The 25,141-nt window shown below is 49.0% G+C and overlaps 1 protein-coding gene across 2 annotated transcripts in view; it reads right to left on the bottom strand.

Annotated features, from left to right (window-relative positions):
* The window catches only part of LOC126534337 (salivary peroxidase/catechol oxidase-like), a 55,043-nt gene that overhangs the window by 17,901 nt on the left and 12,001 nt on the right, over nt 1–25,141 (bottom strand). For both annotated transcript variants that reach the window (XM_055072814.2, XM_055072813.2), the window contains exons 5-7: nt 17,715–17,816; nt 17,495–17,605; nt 999–1,134 (exon numbers count right to left, since the gene is read on the bottom strand). In XM_055072814.2, coding sequence (XP_054928789.1) covers nt 999–1,134; nt 17,495–17,605; nt 17,715–17,816 — 349 coding nt within the window. The remainder of the gene's footprint in view (nt 1–998; nt 1,135–17,494; nt 17,606–17,714; nt 17,817–25,141) is intronic.

Here is a 25,141-nt window from a genome sequence, read left to right on the forward strand (position 1 = left end):
GAAATATTTAGCACAGAAGGCGTGAATTTATATTATTCGATAAGGCGTCCCAAACTGAAATATTATATGAAAAAGACATTACGTTATTTGGTTTTGTGTGTGAAAATCACGATATGACTATGAGGCACTTCGTAGCTGCGGTATTTATTTTTCTTCGGTTATTACAACTCGGCAATTTGTGGTGCTCTACCATCTGTGCATTGTTGCATAATTCTCATTGAGACGGAGGATGAGGTAGGCCCACAGTTATCTGAGACTGAGAAGGTTTTCTCTCATGTACGCAGATTCGCAGACAGTCCCCATCATGGTAGCTCGCTGGATTGGAGCATATGGTGCAGCTGAGAACAATGTCACTGGTTTCATATACGGCCACGGTGTTTGAATTCCGATGAGCCGGAATGAAAGATCACTAGTGTTGTCCTATATATGTTGCGATTGGACGTTAAACTTATCACTCACTTACTCACTCACTCAGTCAATCAGTCAATCACCTAATCAATCAATCACAATCAATGAATTGATCCAATGATAATGACCGTGAATAAATAAATGACAACTATGATTCAAAGAACAAAGGCAGGTGAGTTTTGACGCTGGTAGCACCTTTACATAGTTCGACGTACCATTTCGGGTTGAACTTATGGATAATGTACAATATAGCGCTACGTTCGTAGCTTTCCCATACTTGGCGTACTTCGATATAAGGCACATTTTCCTATCCTCTAGTACGTTACAAGAAGGCTTCATAATAAATAATACCAAGGTTCATAGTAATTCTCATGCACTCTCTACTTTACCGCTTGCCATGTGAATGCATGCGTGTGAATACTATAAATAAAAGCTATAAAAAGCATTTCATAATGGGCCACGTCAAGGCGGTGAATTTAACACAGTTTAGTTTCGACAGTAATTATTGCCACAATGAAGCAAAAATGGGACAAATAATCAAATGCGGCACTGGACTATTGGGGAAGAAATTAGAATTTCATTACATTTACCTTGCGGTTTGGAAGACCTTCTCATCGTCCCAGTGAGGATTAATTGAAGAAAGGTTCCTCGCGATTCTGTTGTGCTGCCTTAGCCACAGTGTTTGCATCGAGAGTAAGGCGATGTGCTGCGTTGCTCGTAGGTCACCTATAAAGAACCGTAACGGCCAGTTCAATGAGCACTTAAAGGTCGTATAGAAGAAGGACGCGCAAGTGAATTGTGCTTTGCAGCAGAAAGCGCAAAAATGTGCAGGAGGAAGCAAAATGAATATGAACTTCATCAAGCAATGCTCATTTCACAAGTGGGCCTCGGCACATCCTGTTTTCTTAAGCTGTTTGCAGACAACGCTACAGTCATGGTTTGAACCCGGATTTCAAACGGTGAGCTTGTCGGGGTGTCACCGGCTCCACGCCGGATGACTGAAGCTAAGCATCGCTGGGTTTTCTCTGGGATTTCCAGGGAGACAACGTAGAAAAGCTACGTCCGTTTGACTGCAGGCTCCTGGAAGGGGACAGAGGTATACAAATATGCTCTATTTTGCTGGGCAGGCAAGTGCCAAACGCGTCAGAAGCCCTCCTTGTACGACATGTTTGTATTGTTATTGACTGATTACAAGGAACCGCTGCAAAAGCCGTTTAGTCACTTTATTCTGTTTTGTTGTTTCGGCAGTCATTTGTTTCGGGGCTTTGCAGTTTCTTAGCATGCTTCCATACTTCAGGTTCATTTCCTTAAGTAAAGCGAAAGTCTAACAACGTTGTTGGTGCTGCTTAGAAATGCACTGTGTTAAAGTATTGTCGAAAAAGAAAGAATTGTCCAACTTTGTAAAGTAAGACATTTTTGTTATTGTAAATGTGCCGATGCAGGTAAAATATTGTCACAGTCAAAGCCACAATAGACTTCCGTTGACGCTATAGATGTTTTATAAAGCTTTCCTGGCACCTTCGTCGTTGTCTCCCCCTGGGAGCCACACAACATGCCTAGCATGTGGCACCGAATTGCTCCGAGTGGCTGTCAGTTCAGTCAAGGTCGTGGCATTACCCCCTCCTTAGAAGCATCGTCTCGATGCGGAAAATCGATGCGCCGGAGAGTGCCACCGTGATACTGTTAAGGAAGACGTAGCTGCTGAGAGAGGTGCAGAGTTTTGCGGTCAGCGGCAGTGGCATAGCTTCAACCTGGAGACGTGAACGATATCGGACAGACGTGGGCGTCGGTGACGGCGAGTGGTGCTTTCTCCTTCAGGAATCACTTCGTATATGACGTCGCCGAGTCGTTAAACGATCCTCTAAGGTCCAGAGTAGCGGCACAAAAGTTTCTCCGACCGACCACGCTGGCGGATCGGTGTCCACACCCATACTTTGTCACTTGGGTTGATAAGTGATGTCGCGGTGACGAAGATTGTATCGGTCGGCGTCGTTGTGTTGTTGGTAGCGGATACGCATTCGTGCGAGCTGACGCGGCTCTTTGGCGCATGGAGCAAATTGGGCAGCATTAGTGACTACATTAGAACAGTGGGTGGGCAAAAGCATTACGTCCAACTTTGAGAACGCTTCCCGGCCATGCACCAAGCGAAAAGGGGTGAAGCCGGTAGTTGCTTCAACGGCAGTATTATGTCCAAACGTAACATATGGGAGAACGTCGTCCCAGTTCTTGTGGTCGACGTTAACATACATGGAAATCATATCAGCGATCGTTTTGTTCAGCCTTTCTGTGACCCCATTCGTCTGGGCATGGTAAGCAGTGGCTTTGCGGCGACCTGTACCACTGAGAAGCGTGATATCTTCTGTGAGCTGCGCTCTAAATGCTGTGCCACGGTCAGTTATAACGACTGTCGGAGCACTGTGGCGGAGTACGATACCATGTGCAAAGAAAGTCGCAATATCATTAGCAGTGCCTCGTGGGAGAGCTCTGGTTTTAATGTAACGTGCAATGTCTGTGGCAACAGCAGTCGAACGGTTTCCAGCCCTCGACGTGAAGAATGGTCCAAGCAAATCTATGCCAACCTGCTTAAAATGCATCCGCGGAGGATTCACGGAATTGAGAAGTCCAGCGGGACGCATGGGTGGTGTCTTGCGTCTCTCTCTGGCAGTCGCAGCATGTCTTCACGTATTGCTTTACGTCATGGCGAAGGTTAGGCCAGAAGTACTTTTGGTGTATGCCTGAAAACGTCCTTGTGAATCTCAGTGGTCCGAAGATGGCTCCTCGTGAGAGGCCCGCAGGATGTCGTTACGTAGTGAAGGCGGCACTACAAGGAGGCAGGTGGATGCGGTCGAGTGAAAACCCAACTTGTAGAGGACGCCATCGCGGAGAAAAAACGATGATAACTAGCGGACGAACATACGAGGCGGCTCTGGTAAATGGTTCTCAAGGTAGTCGATAAGAGACCGGAGTTCTGAATCATCGCGCTGTTGCTTGCTGATGCCTGATACTGTCATAATGGAAAGAAATGCGTCCTCTTCATCAACGTCGAATGGCGACGGTTGAAGTGGAGCACGGGACAGGTAGTAGGCGTCGGTGTTTTTACGCCCGGACTTGAATACTATCATCATATCGTATTCTTGCAAGCGAAGCCTCCAGCGTGCAAGACGGCCAGATGGATCCTTCAGATTGGCGAGCCAGCGTAATGAATGGTGATTTCTCACAACTTGAAACGATCGGCCGTACAAATATAGTCGGAATTTAGCAATTGCCCACACAACGGTCAATCATTCATTTTCCGTAGTGGAATAGTTACTTTCAGCTGGAGACAAAGTGCGGCTTGCGTGCGCAATGGCAGCTCGGCTGCATCTTGCCACTGTACGAGGACGGCACCAAGGCCAACGTTGCTGGCATCCGTGCGCAACTCGAAAGTCACTGTCTTCGTCAAAGTGTCCTAGAACTGTAGGTGTGTGCAGACGTTTCTGGAGTTCACAGAAGGTCTCTTGTTGGTCCTGCTCCCAGACAAACGGAACATTATCCTTTGTTAACCGTTTGTTGAAAACCAGGAAGTGGAGCCGAAGTAGAGAACGTCTTCTTTATTCGACGCTTGCAAAAACAACTAAAAAAATGCAGGCGCGCTCGGCTCCACGCTCGTTTCTCAATTCGTCTTCTTCTCTTCTTTTTTCGGAGCATAATATTCAACAGCTCCCGGCCGAACAATTTGCGTATGCTTGTTTCTTTTTCAAGACGGAGCTTGTCCAGCAGATTCTAGGTGGCACCGCATCTGTGCCGGTCTCCGCAACGTGTTGCCACTAGAAGTGCGCAATTTGCATGAGTGAAATTTGCCGTCGGCACCATGAGCACTTTGCTGTGTTCGTGGTGGAACCATTGCTGGCATGTGTCTTCCTGATGGGCGTAGGTGCAGCAGTGGAAGCCGTCGCAGCCACCATTGTTGACGTGCTGCTGGTGGATGCGTCGGGTGTTATGTGACTGGCCTGCCCTGGCCCAGACAGCATTCCTAGCCCTCCAGGGGTTAAAGGTGGTGGCTGCTGGGGTGAAGGTAATTCCTTTTCAAGGCCTGGCGAGCTGTTGCGGGCGGCCGTGGCTTGAGGCTGTCGTGGAAGTGGCATTCGCTCCACCTGGACAACGGGGGCCAGCGTGTGGTTGTTGCGTTGTAGCCTTTTCACCCCACTGATGTGCCTCCCTGACAGTGAGGACCCAGATGGAGCCTTTGCTGTTGACGACGGGCGCCCGGCAAGCCCGCTCGAGTGTCGCAGGGTGGAAGACGATAACGTTGAATACGACGATGAGGACGACGATGACAAGGAGCTGTGCCCCGACGACTTCCCTACACCCGCCGGGTGGAGCACGCACGTGTCAGCAGTGTGGTCACCCCTACCAAAAGTGTCGAGGCTCCCATGCCGCTGCTCCAAGTGCTTTCGCAGAGCCTGTGGTTTTGTGACTTTGTTACATATTTCACACACAACTAAATAAAAATCATCCCACGCTAGACAAAATCCGAAAAGTCCCATATCCTCTTTTCTTAATTTCATGGCATCGCTTTCTCTTTTCGTTGTCTCTGCCTCTGTATCGGTTTCTTCGTTTTCTGGACTCTTGAAGCAGATAGTTTCGGCCCAAGAATTCCATGACTGTCCTTGAGTAGCCGACACACTATTGGTGGCCGCCAGTCTGTGAAGATCTTTCAATAGTATGGCAGTAGAAGGGTATTTGTCTTCTACTAGTTGGAAGCGGTGTCGCAGAGTTGCAGCAAGGGGAAAGGGACTGCTGCAGGCACCAAAAGGAACCCTTGTGATGCGCAATTCTTCAATATTGGAAGACCCTTCTTCAAACCAGAAGTAACGAAACGCGTCTCGGTCTTGTTCAGCCAGCGATATTTGAAGAAACGCTTTTTCGATGTCGGCGGAAATCCCAATCTTGAAGCTGCGAAACTTCAGCAGTAAGTCGAGGATGTTGGGGTTCAAATTCGGCCCTGTCCACAAGACGTCGTTAGGTGAAGGCGAGTCCGAAGCATGAGAAGAGGCGTCGGATACCACCCGTACTTCAGTCGTAGTTCTATCGCGTCGCACTACTGCTCGGTGTGGCATATAGTACGTGATATGTTCACTCGTACTGTCCATTGTGACCTTCTCAGCGTAGTCTTTGTTATAGTAGCTCCTAATGGCAGTGTCATATTCCTTCTGAAACCCTGGTTCTCGATGTAGCGTTCTCTGCAAGGACTCTCGCCTCTTTAACGTGATATCCCGGTTATTTTTAGGCTAGGAACAATTGCTGCGCCACGGCAGTTCAACTTGATAGCGACCATTGTTTCTAACAGTTGTTTCCACGAAGTTCTTCAGGACGTGTTCGTCATCTCTCGAAAGTCTGTCTTCGTTAGTCAGCCCCAGATGTTCTACTTCCCAGAAAGACCTCAGTTGCTGGGACACGTTGGCTTCCGTTAGGCATATATTGAAGTTCCTTATGGTTTCCCGCTTGTAGAACTTAGGTGGACTTCTCGTATCTCCATGAAGTGTCCTTCCTATGGTAGTTTCGATGGCTGTCAAGGAGTCGTCCAGTCGATGAATTCTTCCACTGACAAGCTGCCAGTAATAGTCTGCACCTATAAGGACGCTTATTCCAGGCTCAGGTGAGACCTGAACTGCGTTGACGTCAGCCAAACGTAAGTTTTTGCTTTTCAACTTTGCAAGTACATTTGTCTCTGTTAATGCTGACAAGTCATTGCATATTTCGGGAACTTCTATAGCCTCTACTTCTAGTGAGTTTGAGTCGTACTGGCTATGCAGCGTAACTCGTACTCTTGGATAATATTTCCGCGGTGCTGAAACGTTTCCAAATCCCGAGATTGTGAGCTGCTCTTCGGCTAACACAGTGGCTTTCAGCTTCCTAGACAATTCTTCCGTGATGAAGCTGCGTTGACTGCCACCATCAATCAACATTTTTACAAAGCATTTGCTTCCAGTGCCCAGAGCCCGAACTTGGGCGGTCTGCAGAAGAACTGTGCACTTTGGTGAATCTATTGACGAGCTGGAAACAGTTGTCTGCGTTTCCGTATTCTTCTGCTTCCATTTTGGGTCGCACATTGTGGTGATATGTCGCCCCTTGCATTTCGCACAGCCTAGTCTCTTCCAGTTTCGGCACTCCTTAGCTTTGTGAAATCGTCTAGCGCAGCGGAAACAGCATCCTAATTTCCTTAGTTTCTGCTTTTTCTCGTCTAATGTTAGTTCCGTTGGGCAGACATCCACCGAGTGATCTTTGTCTCCGCATAATATGCAACTCTCTGGAGTCAGTTTCACGGTTAGCATAGATGCAGAACCTTGGAAATGCTCATTAGATTGTCGTTTTGCTGTTGAGGCTTGTTCTCTGTTGTCAGAAGTCATTATTATAGTCTGTTCCCGGCTTCTTACTTCAAGACTCAAGAAGTCTAGAAGAACAGACATTTCATTTAGCCTGTCACTAGTAACGCCTGTATTTGTCGAAGACAAGATGCGCTGATTATAACGGAGCACCATTTCTTGCGGAAGATTTTGTATTATAGCAGTTTTCAGAAGAACTCCATATTCTTTTTCTTCGACGCCAAGGTTATGGAGAGATCTCAGGCGCGTCTGCACTTCTTCGTGCAACCTTTGAAGCCCTTCGAAATCTTCGCAAGAACGAGCTTTACGTAGGTTTAGAAGACGACGCATGTGGTCGTTAACAATCAGTGACTTCTGACCGAATCTTTCTTTGAGATGTTCTATAGCTGTGCTATAGCTCTCGTTAGTTGTCGACAGGCCGCTGATGACACCTTCCGCTTTACCCATCAAGTAGCTCCGAAGATATTTCAATTTGTTGACGTCGGTAATATATCGGTTCTGGTGAATAGTAGACTCAAATTGATCCCAAAATTCTGGCCATTTAATGGGGTCACCATGAAACTTCGGCACATCGAGCTTCGGTAGCTTAACGTGTGCTTAACTTGCAAAACATAGCGTAGTTGAGCTTTGACTCTAACATAGAGTATTTTCTACCTCCTGGCCACTTTATTTCAATTGTGGGTCACTTTATGCCGGTTGAGAACAACCTGTGGCATTTTTTTCTAATAGGGGCTGGCCTTTCCGCTTAACATTCAATTTTCGAAGGAGGTTTCGCTACTGCAATCGTGAGAGAATAATGGTATCTTGCTGCTCGCAGACGTGACACACAATGGTTAAAGCTTTCCTGCGTTTTTTGAGAACAAGACCTCACCAACGCCACCTCAAGACACATGAGGGCTATTGCCCTTTTAACGTGTTTGCTAGGCGTCCAGTCAAGCGGTGAAAGCTCTTTCTGTGAGCCCAGGCAGTACGCCCAACACGTGTCGCTCAGAAAAAAAAATTGACGAATGTAAAAACTGCAGCTTGTCATGTAAACTAAGCTCGTGCGTAAAGGAAGGCCCTTTGCTATGTTGTCCAAATAGCACTAAAATTTCTTGCAGTGTATTAGTGGTCGTTGCAGAAAGATTAGATTTTAAGATCACCAAAAATAGTCAACATAGCAAAAACTTTTTGCGTTGTTGCGTTGTCAAAGTCAAGCGACAAGTCTCGGTCAATAGCAGATAAATATGCGCTGCATAAAACTGGCGCGACGCAGGAACCCTTACTCAGAATGTAAACAGGATAGTCATATGAAACGAGAGTCGAACAAAGATAGCATTCTAGCAATGTTATGAAGTTAACAACAGATGTGCCTGCATCACTTTCAAAAGAAAGAACAGCGCTTTTCTCGATGCAGTCCCGAACTATCGGAAACAGTTCTGCATGCAGGACTGAGTAAAATGAACCTTCAACATCTACTTAGCAGGCAGTCCATCCGGGGTCTAGGTTTTGCAGATACTGTGAAACAGCTGTTGAATTCTTCACAATAAATGGGTCATCTACATCCGGTGCAGTAACATTATTTACTAAAGCACGGCTAACTTTTTGCTGCTGCACTTACGCTCACTAACGATGCACCTAAGTGACGTATCTCGCTTACGTGTTTTTACATTGAAAAACACTGACAAGGAGCTCCGCCTCGAAGCAATACCAGCTTATACATTTTCTCAAGATGAAGATTCTTACACAGAGCTGTAGCCTTCCTTTTTACCTTATTTATGTAGCCCTTCGCTGGGATGAAATTCTTGACGATTCCTTGTGCAGCTTTTAACAAAAAACCTGGCAGGGTAACATAACAGAGCCACTTCCCTTGTCTGTTTGTAAGTGCCGAAGGTCGCATCATTTGAAGTGATTACGTCTAGGGTTCATTCGTGAGGGCGTAGCTCTGTGCGCCTAAAGTTCTTCGAAATGCAGTCCACACCACCGAAAAGACACCGTTCGTGGTCGTCACTACCAGCCTTGCTGCCTACACGCCTCTTCACAGCGAGCAAGTCGTGCACCTTACCACCAGAAGACACAGAATATTTGAGTTATTTTCTCAATGTGTTCGTAATGTTTTCACGTTGTACAAGGTCCCTCAGGTCAAGAAGTTGTGCTGGCCTATACACTACTTCCCTGGATTTCCTGGGCAGGCGATTAAGCGTGCAACGCCACAATACATCCGACGTTTGGGCCGCCGCTTCTTGAAGACCTTCAATTTTCTTTCAGTAATCCACCCAGTGTCGGCTTGGTGGCAAAACACCTTCAGACAATTGCTCATATGCCAAGTTTGCCTCCACAAATCAGCTTTTTCATAGGCGAGAGAGCCTCTTCGCATGTGCAACAGAGGTCTTGACATTTTCCAAAGGACGCTTGAACTTCACCCCACACGATTGCCCTGTCGAGGCAACATGTCAGGTATTGTGTGTGGCACGTAGCAGAGAACATAGATGCAACTAGAAGAAATCATTCACGAGCTTCCATGTGTCTTGAGGAGGAGTTGGTGAGGCCTTCTTGCCACAAAATGCAGGAAGGTTTTAACTTTCAAGTCGCACGGCTATAGGAAGCAGGGTACCCTTGTTCTATAACGGTTGCTTGAGGAGAAATAATCCTTAAGAAATTGAAGGGTAAACGGAAAGCCAAGCCGCTAGTGGAAAAAAGGGCCAAGGTTGTTCTGCACCTGGATAATGTGGCCCACTCTTTAAGGAAAGTGGCCAGAAAGTACAAGGCACAATATTTTTTCGCCTCCACGGAAGCTCGCTGGCTTGTGTCCACGCATCTCAGACCCACGTAAGCTCATCCTTCATGGTAAAATTTATAAAAGGTCATATGTGACTTGTGCGGTCAGTGTGATGTACGAAATTTTATTAATTGCGGCAGGGTGGATATCGATCGGACAGGTCTTTGCATCTAATATAGGGCAAGGGAACACGAGCTGTCTCCAAAGAATACGATTAATGCACATTTGCCTATGCAGTGCGATTCCTGTACGTGTAAGTATAATTTGTGGTTCAAGAAGAAGAAGTCCCCAGTGGGAGCGGAAGCTTCTCGGCTCCATCGATTTATGAGTGTTTCCGCCGTTTTTTTGAGTCCTACATCCGAAAGCGGCATATCATCTGAAAGATCAAGTCATCGCGAACCCAGGGATACCAACTTTTTGGGTGAGCGTGAACCTTGCGAGTTTTTACGGCACGAAGATCGCACGAGTCCCGTGTGAGCGCGGCCAGGCCTAACGACGGTTGGGCCTGACGCATCCTTCGTTGGACTCGGGGACTGAACGAAATACCACCGAGATGGAGATAGACGAAGCAGGAACTGGGGAGACACCGGATAACGAACCCAACGACGCAAAACGCGTTTCCGTGGGAGAAGACGCTGAAGGCGTTGCGGACGGTTGGATCGAAGTTGCACACAGAAGGAGGCACCGCACGAACGCTACCCAGATGGCGGGAAAGGACGACACCCGTTCACGAAGCCCGATGCCCCGAGGCGGCCGAAGCATAGTGAACAAAGTTCTCCGAGCAAGTAGGATGCCCCGACTACCCAGGGATGATATCAAGATAATTGTTCGACCGAAAGACGGGCTGAATATAAGGAACACGTGCGGAACGAGTCTCGACGAGGCGATACGCAAAGAAGCGGTAGTGGGCGACGACGAGATGATCACGATCTGTCCCAATGCCATGCAAAACATCCTGGTGATAAGCACACCGGACGAGACAACTGCGACGAAAATCGCTAAGATCAAGGTTTTGACGATCAACGGAAAGAGGCATGAGACCAACGCGTACGTTTCGGCGCCCGAGCAAATGGCAAAAGGGATTATCCGCAACATTCCCCTGAAGTATACGCAAGACCAGCTCATGCATGCTCTGGTGAACTCGAGAAACCCCTCTTTAACATACGCCAAGCGGCTCGGCAGTACGACCACCGTGATATTGCTGTATGAGGGAAACAGAGTCCCCACATGGGCTTACTTCAATAGCATCATGATAAGAGTATCATTGTATCGGAAACAGATTGACTTTTGCAAAGAGTGCGGCAGGCTCGGCCATCGACCAGACGTATGCCCTAAACCGGAGATCAAACTATGCCCGGCCTGCGGATCGAAGAACCCGAGCATCGAACACGAGTGCACGCCCAAGTGCCGGATCTGCGGCGAGGCGCACCCCACGGCTGACCGAATGTGCAAGGCAAAATATAAGTTGCCACACATAGTTAAGGAGAGAAGGTGGCGGGCGATAAGCAGAGAAGGAAGGGAACACACATTGGAAGAAGGAAAGACCCCTCAGCGGACCCTATCACCATCGGGGTACAGTATGGCGCAGGGAAAAGGCCGAAGTTGCTCGAGATCCGGATCCCTCTCGCCGATAAGAAGACGTAGCCGAAGTCGTAACAGACCTAAGAACAGAAGTCGAAGCCGGAGTCGGAGTGGAAGCCGAAACCGAAACCGCCCCATGCCAGACGGCGTGCGGGCCACACATGGCGAGATACAGACAGGGCCGCGCAAGGTTACCTGGTCCGACATAGTCGCGGAAAGAAATAGATACTCTGTAAAGAGCACCCCACTTTCTGGCAGCACGAGGGAAGCCCCCGACTCCCTCCTGGCGTCGAGGATGGAGAAAATGGAGCGAGAGAATAAGGAACTTCGAGAAGAGCTGGGCAGGGCCAGAAAGCAGAACGAACAATCAGCGAGGAAAATCGACGAGCTACAACAGACGCTCAACGAAATCTTGAAAGGCATGAGAGAATCACCTCATGAGAGGATCTCCTCCTTCACCTCCCGCGAGGCCGCGGTGCGAGGCGATGCGACCGCGACAGGAGGCGAAGTAGGCCAGATGGACATGTGTTGTGGCGAAGAAGAAGCGCCAGCGGCGGCGGGCTCCAAGCGCAAGGGCACAAGCGATACGCCACCTACGGAAGACGCTTTGGGCCACGCACAAGCACTGAAGAGACCCAGGTCAGGAGCCAGAAGGATAGACGCGATCGAAGAGATGGTGAACAAACTGACGGACAAGACGGAGCGAATGTTTGACATACTCCTGACAAGGCTTAACGAATCCGACGTGGAACGGAACGCGCAGTACGCAGCGGTCAACAGCCAACTCGTGACCATGATTAAGCGAATCGAAGATCTGGCACACGGGACGATGCAGCTGAAGCAACAGCAACATTACCACCACCTGCCTGGAAGGGCCGGGGTACCATCGTCACAAGTGGTAAACGCACCGGCCATCCTCGCCAGCGACAACAACGCCAACATCACCCGCACCGGGGCAGGAGGGACGCACGGACAGTTGTGTCCCCCCAACACCTCTGCATAACAATCATGGCTGTGTCCCGCAAGTCCGACAACAGACGCATAGTCTGGCAGTGGAATTGCAGGGGCTTCAAAAACAAGAAAGCAACGATGGTACAATACATGAAAACGCTTGCCAATAACAAACTTCCTGTCGTGATTGCCTTGCAAGAACCTTTCGACCGGGCCCAGCTTCCGGGTTATGTGACATGCGGTCCCCCCTACGAATACATGGGGAGGGACGTCAGGGTGTGCACCCTGGTTAAGCGCGGGACGGCCTTCATCGAACACGAACTCGTGCTCCACGAAGAGTCGGACATAGACCATGTACTGATCGAAGTCGTGCCGAGTATTGGAAGTAGGAAAACCGGCCTTTTCGTGTTCAACGTATATAGTTCCCCCTCGCAAAGATACCGCACTCACACTTTCGACGCCCTCTTTCGCGAAGCGATGGCAAAGGCCGCCTCCAGTCCTTTGCTGATATGCGGAGACTTCAATGCGCCGCACACGCTATGGGGATATGGAGCCGACTCGCCGAAAGGGAAGAGGCTAGCCGGACTGATGGACGAGCTCGGCCTGACTGTACTCAACGAACCGGCTTCGCACACCAGGATCGGACAGGGAGTGTGCCGCGACACATCCCCCGACCTCTCCCTCTGGTCAGGCGCGGGCGTGGTCACTTGGTCGAACTCCTTCGAGGACCTGGGGAGTGACCACAGGATCCTGTGCGTGACCGTGGGAGAGGATGAAAACGAAGAGGGCGTCTGCCGAAAGGCGAGAATCGTAGACTGGGACAGATTCCGGAAAAATAGAGAGCAAGACAAGGAGGGCCCGATCGAAGACATCAGCGAATGGTGCAGAGTACTACTCGCGGACGTAGAGAAAGCCACCGATGAGATCGAATGGACGGACCGGCGACAAGAACCACCCAAAGAAGAAACAGCCAGATCCCGCGGAGCCGTGGGCGACGGCGCTCCCCAACCGTCCAGAGTAGACAGCCGGCTGGCACATCTTGTTGCGGCCAAGAAATCCATGCAACGGAGAGCGAGTAGGCAAAAACTCAACAGGAAGATACGCAAGAAGATCGCCGAAATCAACCGGGAGATCGAGGCGCATTGCACCCGCCTGTGCGAGCAAGAATGGCAAGAGCTGTGCGACACGATGAACGGGAACATGAGCGTTGGACGCACCTGGAAGATTCTCAGGCACCTGCTCGACCCGGCAAGCACCAGAACGGCGACCCGTACAGAGATGGCCAAACTGCGACACAAGTACAAGGACGACCCAGAGGCCTTCGTGGAAGAGATCGTGCAGACGCACCTCGCACGCCCGGAAGGGCAGAGTCACCCAGAGTACTACGGGGCTCCCAACGAGGAGCTGGACGCGGACTTTTCCGTGCAGGAAGTTAGAACGGTCCTCCAGCTACTGAAGACCAACTCGGCGCCCGGTCCTGACAGGATCACCAACAAAATCCTGAGGAACCTGAACGACGACGCCATCGAGAAGCTCTGCGAGTACATCAACGCGTGCTGGAAGGAGGGCCGAATTCCGCAAGAGTGGAAGACCGCGGACGTTATACTGATACCAAAGCCGGGCAAACCGCTGGAGGTCCGAAACATGAGGCTGATCTCCCTCACGTCCTGCGTCGGGAAAGTGATGGAGCATGCCTGCCTTAACAGGGTGACGACGCTGCTCGAGAAACAGGACGCCTTCGGCACCCACATCATTGGTTTCCGGAAGGACCTTTCAACGCAGGACGCCATGCTGCAGATCAAGGAACAGGTCGTGAACGCTCCGAGCACGCACGTGCGCGCCCTACTCGGGCTAGACCTCAAGAGCGCCTTCGACACTGTGAAGCACATGGCCATACTGGACAAGATCAGCCGACTCGATCTCGGGGCGAGGTTCCACCGATATGTCAGCAGCTTCCTGAATGGGCGCGAGGCGACAGTCAAGATCGACGGGGCCCCACCACGAACGGTCCGAATGGGTGGTGCGGGAACGCCGCAGGGCTCCGTACTCTCCCCCATGCTTTTCAACCTCGTCATGATCGGCCTGCCCGAACGTCTTGACGCGATAGAGGGCATCAATCATACCATATACGCAGATGACGTGACGGTGTGGACCACGGAGAACACGAGCGTCGGCGAAATGCAAGACCGACTGCAGCGGGCCATCCGGGAAGTGGAGCGGCACCTCGAAGACACGGGACTCGTCTGCTCACCCGACAAGTCGGAGATCCTGCTCCACAGGCCGCGCAAGAAAGGACCCCTTCCGCAGGCCGTGCTAGACGCTCGTCGTTTGGGCGTCCACGTCACGACGAGGGAGGGGACCCGAATACCGACGGTGTCCAAGTTGCGAGTGCTCGGCCTGTGGCTGGAAGAGAACGGTGCCAACCGCGAGCTGGTTGCCCGACTGGTTGCCCGACTGGTTGCCCGAAAGAAGAAAGGAATGAAGGAACACAACGTTACGAGGCTGATACAGGCGTACGCGCTGAGCCACATAGCGTACGTCGCCGCATACGCCGACTGGAACAGGAGCGAAACCGACAAGCTGAACGTGGCGATCCGCAGGGCGTTCAAGACCGCCCTGGGAGTACCCCAGTACACGCCAACCCATAGGCTCCTCGAGTTGGGCGTACACAACACGCTCGAGGAGATCGCCGAGGCGCAGAGAATCGCGCAGCTGGAGAGGCTGTCCAGCACCGTAACGGGAAGACGAATCCTGGACTTGCTCGGGTTTCGATATCACGAGGCGCGTGGACTGAAAGAATCACTGCTACCGGAAGTCAGGGACGCCATACAGACGGAAAACATGCCGAAGAATATGCACCCGGTGCATGACGCGCAAAGACGTATACGCAGGGCGGTAGCAATCCTCGAGAAGCATGGAAGACAAGAAGGCGTCCTCTTCGTCGATGCAGCCAGGTACCCGCGGCCAGTCGGTGACTCTGATGGCGACGAGGAACGTCGACCACCACCACCGCTACAAGGAAATGTGCGAGGCGAGCTGCAGTTACCAGCACCACCACCACTACAGCTACTACGACAACAACGGCAGCAGCAACAACGGCAACATCGACACGGCCGGCCGATGGCGGCGGCGCCCGCCTTTTCCATGGCAGTCGTAGATACAAAGGGAACGATCCGAGTCACGGCATCAGCGAGGCTGCCATCGGCCGAAGCAGCGGAAGAGATGGCCATAGCCCTCGCGGTACTCCACGGAGGTGCGGAGGATAACCTGATTATCAACGACTCCAAATCAGCGATCCGGAATTACATCAAAGGTTGGGTGTCCGCGGATGTGGCGCGCATGCTCAACGCCCGGGCCGGGGACTTCGGATCCGGCACCATTACAAACAAGTCCCTCAAGTGGTTCCCCGCGCACGTCGGGGAGCTTGGCAGCAACAGCAACGATGACACCAACATTGCTAACGGCCGAAGACGCAACGACACTCCACCCAACCACAACGAGCGCGCCCACCTCGTCGCGAGGCAACTTACCCGCCGCGACGCGGTCACCCAGAGGGCAGCCGCTGCCGTTGTTGTGCGGGACCCCAGCGGAGGAGTGACGGCGACGGCGGCTGCCACTCCGTCTGACGCGGCCGCTGTCGTTACCAATACAACACAAATCGCGGCGGACGGAGCTGGGGATCACGCGGACGCCGACTGCGATGTCAAGGAGTTTCCGGCAACGTACAGAGAGGTGACTGGTCACTACAGGAAAGAAAGAAGAAAATATCCACAACCCCACGGGCGTCTAGACAGGTCCCAGGCGGTCGACCTAAGACGGTTGCAGACGGGCACTTTCACCAACCCCTACCACCTGCACCGCCTGTGGCCCGCGCTGCACCCGTCGCCCGGCTGCCCGTGGTGCAAGCACGAACGGGCCGATATGGCCCATGTGCTTTGGGAATGCCAACGCCACGTGGAACAAGGACAACGAGGAAGGGGGAATAGAACAGCGGAACCCTCTGAAGCGGGGCGCCTCGCTGAGAGATGGCAAGCCGCCCTCCTCAGCGAGGCACCCGAAGACCAGGAGTGGGCCGTCCAGCGGGCCAGGGCCGTTGCCGAGGATCTCGAAAGATCTTCCTCGGGCGATGGACCCCTGGCAGCCTAGCCCCGGGCACCAACATCAACAACCGTTGGACAAATAAAGTTTATTCCTATCCTATCCTAAGTATAATTTCCATATACACATTCTTGATAAAAGCAAAGGTTCCCTGGCTCGGAAAATAATGGCGGCCATCAACATGAAACGTGACATCTGTGTCAGCGATACATCTGAACATAGCGCTTAATGACATGATAGTTTGTGCACTGTACAATTTGATAATGATGCAAACTTGTTTGAGTATTGTGCACAAACGTATGTGCGCAGATGACCACCTTCGCTTGACAATATGGTGCTGTTGCAATAAACTAGTTGCAAGTGAAGCTCTTTCCTGTCCCAAAGCTTCTTTCCGCCCTTGGTTGCCTCTTCGTGGAATACACGGCTGTAAGACTGGTCATACGACATCATTGTGGGACATTATTGTAGCTACATGTTCGTTGTCGACAAGTACAAAACTCCACCTATATTATAAATGTTTCACCTAGGGGTTGGACCGTTTAAAGAAGAAAAACTTTTTTGTGGCAACACAGAGGTAGCGACTAAGTTCAACCATCCAGTTTTCGTGGCGGCTAGTGCAAATGCAATGCTCTTACTCTCTTTCCTACTTCTTATCCTCGCTTTCCTACTTCTGCAACCCCAGTTGAAGTGTTGCCAATCGAGCACTGTCATTGTTAGTATCCCTGAGTTCCCTCTCCACCTGTGTTCTTGTAGCAGGTCCTTTCTCGTTTATCATCTTGTTACTTTCTTTTCAGAAGTTAGTCACCGGAAAGACGTGAATCGGCGTTGCGCTGCCTACGTACCAGTGGCCTTAATTATTGCCATTATGATTCTACCATCGCTATCGTCAATGTCTCCGCTGTTGTCGGCCGTCTTTGTCTGAACATTTGTTCACACTGCTCTAGGGGCAAGGATCGAGGCTTTGGGGAGCACGTTACGCTTTAATCCTAGTGGCACTTTACGAATAAACACTATGGCTTTTACCCTATTGCTTGAGAAAATGACTACAAGACCTTAATACTTGAGAAATACATATTCAGAGAACTTGCAGCAGGGTGCACCGACATATCCTGACGAGTTCGACATTACGGGTGCCGACAGGTCAGTTGTGTGGTTTGCTTAGAAGACATTGGCGGGCCAGTTGGTTCGTAATTGATATTGTAAATGTGGGGCACTTGGGGACACGTGTACAAACACTAAGAGAGACCTGGACGAGAGGCGAAACAGAATTTTTGAATAGTGCCTTCAAGCTAACGGAGCTTCGAAACTTGACCTTTCTTCTTTTATGACTTACCAGTCCAGGCGCACTTTCTGTTCTCCATCGGTATACTGCAGTTGTCGGCATATGGAAACGGACTGTCTGGTGGAAATTCCGCGCCCTCCACTTCTTGGCTGATAAGTAGACCTGTGGCGAATATGCGAATGAAGAAGCTCGACTATTACAACATTTCTTATTACGCTGCCAAATGGAAGACGTTTGTACGCTTCTGTTATGCCCGAAGTCTTGCACTTACCTTGGTTGAAAGTTCGAACCGACGCTTGTATATCCCATTTAATGCCGTAGACATGGGAGAGGTCTATATAGGAAGTGCGCGAGTTCACTTGGTCTCGATAACCTGCCAGGAGACAATTGAGATGGAAAGCGGCTTAGCGGATCACATAGCGCAATTTTCGTTTAAAACACCACTTCGTCGCAAAATTGCTCCCGCTAAAACATGGGCTCCCTACAGGGATAAGTAACTATGTGAAGGCCCTCCAAGCAAGAGAAGAACCGTACTAAAAAAAAAAATAGAATACAAGCGGACCTAAGTACTGTTTGCGACTTGTGAATGCGAAATTATTAATGTACAATTTAACGACACCGAGTGGTCATTCTAGCTATAAACTCCTCGCGGGCAAGCGAGCGCGTTGAGACACTCGCGCAGGTTTAGCCCAATGAATAAGGCACGCTGGTTTTGAGCGCTGGGTCGTAGGTTCGATCCTGTCTACCGCCGACGTTTTGCGTTTTTCTAAAGTACCGGTTAACAACATTACAAATGCCAAAGTACCACTTTCTCAAAATACTGATTTTGTTATTTGTAATACATTTACTTTCTTAATGCCTTTGTAATAGCTTTAGTGGGGTACATTACTCTCATTAAGTGTGCGGTTTCACTTTGACTCAGAATTTCAACACCAGGTGCAGAATGATGTCTGCGCCTGTTCTTGCTCCAATCGTAGAGACTGGAACAGAGAAGAAGCTGTATTCTAAGTCCTCAGTGTCGACAGCTTTCTTGCAGGAACAATTTGCACCACATCCAATGGAGACCATGCAGACCTTGCTGGCTACTGCAACTGTGCTCCCACACGGAGTAGTTGTGGTAGGGTACGTAGAATGCTGTCTGCTGATGCGGCGTTTGTGCGGCGAAGTCCCGCCGCACTCACATCACGCTGACACAGCGTCGGCAAGCGCTCCAGCAAAGCACTACACCCACTGAAGTAACCCGCCAGAAGCAGAACCTTGTAAAAACGTCTTGAAACGGCGACAAACACCTGTAGACGTCTCAATCTGCGATAGGTCTGAAGATAGAATTTGCTCTATATATAACCCAAGCGCGTTAGATATACAAGTATATATGCTATAGGCAATATACCAACTGGTGCCACGAGACATTATTTCGGTAAATGCATTCAGATAGTCAAACTCAAGAAATTTTTTGTTTGCCTGCATAAAAATTACCGTTGACTGCCTGAGAAAGCACGGTGACTGTCGTCATTAGCGAACAAAAGACGCCACGGACAAAGCGACATCGTAAGAACTAATACAATAAGCTGGCCTCAGTGCTGAATAGTTTTACAGCAGAACTTCCGCAATCAAGGAAACGTTATCGTTCTAAACCGAGGCCGCGCACACGACGCCTGGAACCCGTTCTTCAAAGCTCGTGCTAGAGGTTCTAATAGCGTGATTGAAACGGCGGAGTCACAGTTATCGCAGGGTGTTGAATAGCTAAGTGATCGCATAGGTTTCCCCATGGTTTGACAGTGCTAGCCACCGCGGTGCGATCACTTCAGCGTTACTATAGTCGACAGGACCGGCTGTAAACTTCTCCGGCATCTCGTTCCGTGCAGAAAACCCTGAAATGCAGGAAACCTGAAAAAAAAAAAAGAACTCGGCCGCTGGCATTCCATTGTCTTGGGCGTGGTTTAATCTATGCAGGTAAGTTATGCTAGTTGTGTGCCTTATTCAGCTACTGTTCACATTTATTGGATATTGATTGGCTTCATTCATCGGTGCTGAAGCTGTTTGTCGTGTGTTTCGCATTGTTTAGTGATATCGGTGGTATTGTGCGTTTTTGCCGATGGCTAACTACCCGAAAGGCGGGATCTGCCTTCGCCGCCTCCGTTGTTTTCTATTCGTCTTGGTAAGTACTACGGTTGGGTAACACATGTTCGAGTAAGTGAAATACTTCACTCTTAGTTTCTCGTCAAAAGTGTTTAAACGTTTTAGAGGTTAACAGCGACAGATATTGATGGTGTGGCTCTTCTGTCGTGCCGGTTTTCGTCATCTTCGTTTTGTATACGAGGGTTTTGCTTGTTTACAGTCTTTATAGTTAATGTAACATGAAACAACAGAAGTGAGTCGGTTCCTTATTTTGTGTAATTTTGTTCTCGCATGGGTTAGAGCTTTCCGTGCGCGGGCACACGGACACGTGTGCGAGGCTGTACAGCTTGTAGCGTTCGCGCTTCAGAGCAAAACAAAATGGTTACTGTAACGCTTACTTGATTCATACAATGTAAAATGAAATCGCCTAGTGGTGTAAAATGATGATGGTGCTGATGCGGGCGATTTGTTCTAAATAAGCTGAAACGTATTTTGTGTAGTAGGTGCTCCGTCTGGGTGCGCAGTCACGACTGTTGTTTATCAATAATTGCTTGTGGTTTCCCTCATCTCTAATTGCAAATCTGGCTTTCAACCGACTTTATTGAACCTCATTTTGTTATTGCCTTTGCATAGACGGTTGGACAACCTTCATGTTTCTTAGTGCTAGCCGGATGACGGTACTTCTTCATTAAAATCATTTTAGGCCAATCTGTTGTACTCTCCGTGGTACTGAAAGCGCTTTGTGTGGGGGTCAAACCAGGAATCATGTCGTGGTAAAATAGCTGGTTTGACTCTTATAAACACACATTTTAAAGCTCCTTGATCCGGGATCCGTGATCCTTAGTAAGCTCCCACTATTATTGGCCTGTTCTCAGCACCGGTGCTCACAGTTTACTTCTACTGCTATTTATTTTCCCTAAAGCCTTACAAAACTTAACTGTAGGTAGTCAGTACTGTGTAAGAACTCACAATTTAGGTCTGCTGTGTTATCATTTACGAGTATTTCATTTCTGAGTAAAATTTGGTGCAACAGTGTATGTGGCATCTTGCCTCTGCACAAATGTGTTCAACCCACTATGCAAAGCGTTCTGTATCCTAAAGTGTTCCTTGAGTTATTTATTTCCTTTACAGCAACTTACTGTACAGAGTCAGGAAGGAGTCCAATGTCAGGCCTGTGTGTGTGCTTCAGAAGGTACACATTGCTGCTAAGATTGATAAAACATGGCCTGAGGCTTCCATACTAGACAGAACCTGCATTTGGCTCCACTACCATCGGCACTAGGCTTGCACCTGGCGAATGAACCTGCTCATGTAGCTTGAGCAGCATGTTTTTTAACCTTATTGCGTGGGGATCGTACCTAGATGTGCGGAGGCGCATGCGTCTAAGATAGGGATTTTGTTGTCACATGCGCGTCTAGGACAGGCATGATACTGCGGGTATGAGCAGTACGGAGAAGTAATTTGTACTACATTGTCATTACTCTCATTTTACCTGTACGGATTCTTTGTCATCTATTTTAGTAGTATCGATCAGTGTTGTTAGCAGAATTTAGCAACTTATTTGCCTTGGCCCTCCTTTAGCCAGCAAGTTTGACCTTTCGTTCGGTGGACAATTCAGGCTGGACCATCATTCGAACAAAATTTTTTGTGTGAAGTGCCTTCTCAATTGCTAATCAATGTAGATACTCAGAATTACTCCATCGTATAGATGCACTGGTGAATTTGGAACCTCCGAAAGTCACTGTACTTCGCAACCACTATGTTAACACTTTGATGACAGGGCGCGATGTTCTCGTTCGGTCTCACCTTGAGATACTTTGAATATTGAATGACGTATCATGCAAGATGAAACATTACTGGGCTGACGTATTGAACTAAGCCATTCAGGATCAGCAGAACTTAGATCAGCAAACGTGATTAAAGTAGCCCGAGAAGCCTTGCTTTTTGATTCTTTATCACTAGTCCTTTGTATGTTACATGATTACCCTGCACTCTATGTACTGTTTAGGTAAGAAAAAAATGGGAACAGGTAGATACTGCAAGTTTTCAAACTTGATTTAGGTTTATCGATCGAAATCGCAATTTACCCTTTTAATCCAGATAGCGCATCATTTATCTGCAGTATGGTTAACTGTCTTGAAATAATTACATTTTGTAGAGAGGTTCTCAAGGACTGGTTTCAGAAGATAATTAGTGGCTTTTTAAGCGCGAAACACCATACATTATTTAGAAAGCCATTTTTTGCCTGACTCTCTTCTGTATTTATTTAACTGTATACCCGAAAAGAAATACCAGTAATTTTAAACATCATCACAAGCATATCTTGAGATCCCAGTATGAGAAGAAAAAGAAGTTACTCGCGCGAGAAAACTTAAAATAAAGGCAGTCCGCTGTGAACGTCATGTTTCATGACTTTTCTTTACGTACAGCGATTAGGAATATTCTGATAAATGCTGTAGTGGAGAAAGTAAGTCCTGGTTCGAGCAACTTCAAGGCTGACTAGTTTGTCGTTCATATACGGATTGTAAAAACATGCAGCATGCATATGCTTAAATATATGCAGAGTCACATGGCAAAGCCGACAACGATGGTGGATATTCGCCTTGGGTGGTCACAAACTCGCCATCGCAATAATATCCTGCAGCGCAATAGCGCGATCCGGACGGGCACATTATGCCCGCCATGAGCATATTGCAATAAAGGGAAAACGAGGATGGCAGAAGGTGACTAGACCGACAAGACCATGTAGTTCCAGCCGAAGCTGTTCGCGGTCATCGAGTTCTCTCTGTTCATGTGCCAGCACAGGCAACACCAGGTGTGATTACTAATGTTTACTGCAATTCCTACTGCCACCACAGCTACAATCCTTACACTTTATGTAGTATTACAACATGTTCCTATCGCATTGATTGCTTCGTCCGCACGGCGCAACTGTACTTTTTCAAATAAATAATATTTTCCAGGTGTCTTAGTCAAACAGAGAACCTTAACCACAGAAAGACGATAGTACAACTACTGTGCCATTGGGGGACGTTTTCACCACCTGATGGCGTTCCTCATAAATGCATCATGGTTTCTGCATGCAAAACCCGTCAAGTTATTTGAAATAAATAAACAAGTTACCTTATGTAAAAATCTGGGCTGATTCCGAAAAGAGAGCAGCGTAGGTAAGTTGACCGCCGCTGGAGCGCAGGAACAAAATTGAAGTCCGACACCTTCGAGGAGCCTGACGGAGGCCTCATGTGCGCATCTGAGATAATAATCAAGATTGCAACCCTGGCCAAGTGGAGATTCCATTTTCTATAACATGTTGCTTACACTCGGTACGCGCTGATATTCTCTTCGCTTCACTGGAGCACACTGCATACTCTCAGGTGGACCCTGAGATAATGAAGATTAGAAGCGTGGCCAAGTGAGGTTGACAGTTTTTATATTAACGCGCTGCTTACACTGCGTAGACGTGAAAATTCTCACTCGCTTCACTGCAATACACTAAATGCTAAATCACCCCATATAAGAGCGACACAGGGGCTTATCACAGACCGCATTGTCTAGCCAGAGATAAAAAAAGATGTTCGAAGCTGGACAAGAAGCTGCCAAGCCTCTTAAGCCATAAAAGTGACCCAGCAAATGTGTTCAGTGGTGCAGCCATTTCGACCACCACAGAGCCGTCTCGATAACGTACACTGAGACTTGGTGGGGCCTCTTCTCCCCTGCGAAGCTTTCAAGTACCTCCTCACGTGTGTCGACCGGTACTCAAGGTGGCCTGAGGCGACGTCTCTATAAAGCAGCACGGCGGAAATAATGGCGGCAGCATTATTTCCTACGTGGGCGTTGCGGTATGGTTGCCGTTTGTGCATAACTAATGACCGAGGCGGCAATTCCAAAACTCGGCTTTTTTCTGGCCTCGTGAGACTGTTAGGCACGCGCCTTCATTACAACGTGGCTTACAACCCACAGAGAACTGCGTGGAAAGGCTAACCTTAGTACTACCGGGGCAGCGAACAGCAATTAAGGATGACCTAGGAGTTAGCGAAGCCAAGATGCTCTGTGAGTCAAGAATCCGCATTCCAGAACAGTTTCTCGGTTCCCAGTAAGGCACTCCAGCATCGGTTGCGCAGCACTTAGGCTGCATTCCTGGCTCGAGCAGTTTAGACCTAAATCCCCCCGCGTATCGCCCTCGGGCAGCCTGTGTTTAGTGTCCAGAAATAGACATAATCAAGCCACTACTGACTCTTTCCTATGAACTTCTTGTGGTTTGGCGTTCAGAGAATCCCTTGGAGATTGACGTTGGTGGCAAAGAAGAGACAGTGTTGCGCGTCTCCATGGAACCAGCCAATCTTGAACATTAACTCTTAAATCCTTCTGCCATTCGCATGTAAGCTGCCGACATTGTAGTGGTAGGGGGGGGGGGGGGCGCTGTAGCGACCGTCCGCCCACTACACTGTCCCCGCTTATTGGTAAGCCCGTTACGTCGCCGTGCCTCAACGTGGGGGTCATTGTGCCAGGTCTTTGTTGGAATAGAAGCGGCTCCCCGACTGGGGCGCCACCACAGCCACTCGGCAAACCTGCCTTTACTTTTGAATAAATGCAGTGGGTTCTCCGTTCTCAGGCTGTCAAAACGTGTATTCCTTGCCTGTGCTTAACCGAGCTCCCAACAGGTTCACAAAGTGACTAAACTACATTATTTTTTCAAATAAGCTGCATCGTCCAGAAATGGATGCAGATCTTGGAGGCGACATCAAGATCGCTAACCACAGTGCGACGCTAACGCAGAACGACGTTCATGCCCAGTAAGATTACTGATACACGCACGCAAATGCGTTCTGACGTTCATAGTGAATGGTATGCCTGTTATTCTCCCGTCTTTAGTTGTGTGAGCTGGACCACGCTGACTGGGACTGAGTGGTCGTCGTAGTAAGGCGGTAGTCGAATGAATCATATGCCTGTAGAAACTTTGCTGCTGATCGTGTTCATTAATGATCATATCTCTGGACTCCTGCAACGCAATTTGTCCACGGAATATTTCGTGCGATGCGACAGTGTCAGCAGGGTCGTATTATAGAATCAATCCGAATTGCTTTTGTTTTTGCCTGTCAACTCTCTCCTGAAAAGCATGGTACTGTGGATTCAAACGATATTTTGTGGAAGAACTTGTTGAACACTGTCGTTTGATCGACAATTCTACAGCGCTTGTGCTGGAAAGAGCGTCTTTGTCCCTATACGTGTGAAGCGATTAAGATTGCTGATGTAGGCGAGATGGTTTACATCTGTGATCTAAAATATCGGCGGCGTGAAGTACTGAAGTGTGGAAAAAACCGACAAAAACGGACAAAGAATGAAGGATTGGAAGAGGACAAGACGAGCGCCAACTGCCAAATAAATTTATTGATCAGAAATACCAAACGCATGTATAGAAAAAGCGATATTTTTATCAAACACAGCGTCAGAGACTTTAGTCACATCCCAACGTTAGCCAGCCGATAAAATCAGACAAGATTAGGGTTGACATAGCATCAAAAGCGCGAACTCCTGATCGTTTAAAGCCCCTCATGGTTGACTGACACACCTGTCTCCAAA

This window comes from Dermacentor andersoni, chromosome 7 (genome assembly GCF_023375885.2).
Source record: "Dermacentor andersoni chromosome 7, qqDerAnde1_hic_scaffold, whole genome shotgun sequence".
Classification (NCBI taxonomy): Eukaryota; Metazoa; Arthropoda; class Arachnida; order Ixodida; family Ixodidae; genus Dermacentor; species Dermacentor andersoni.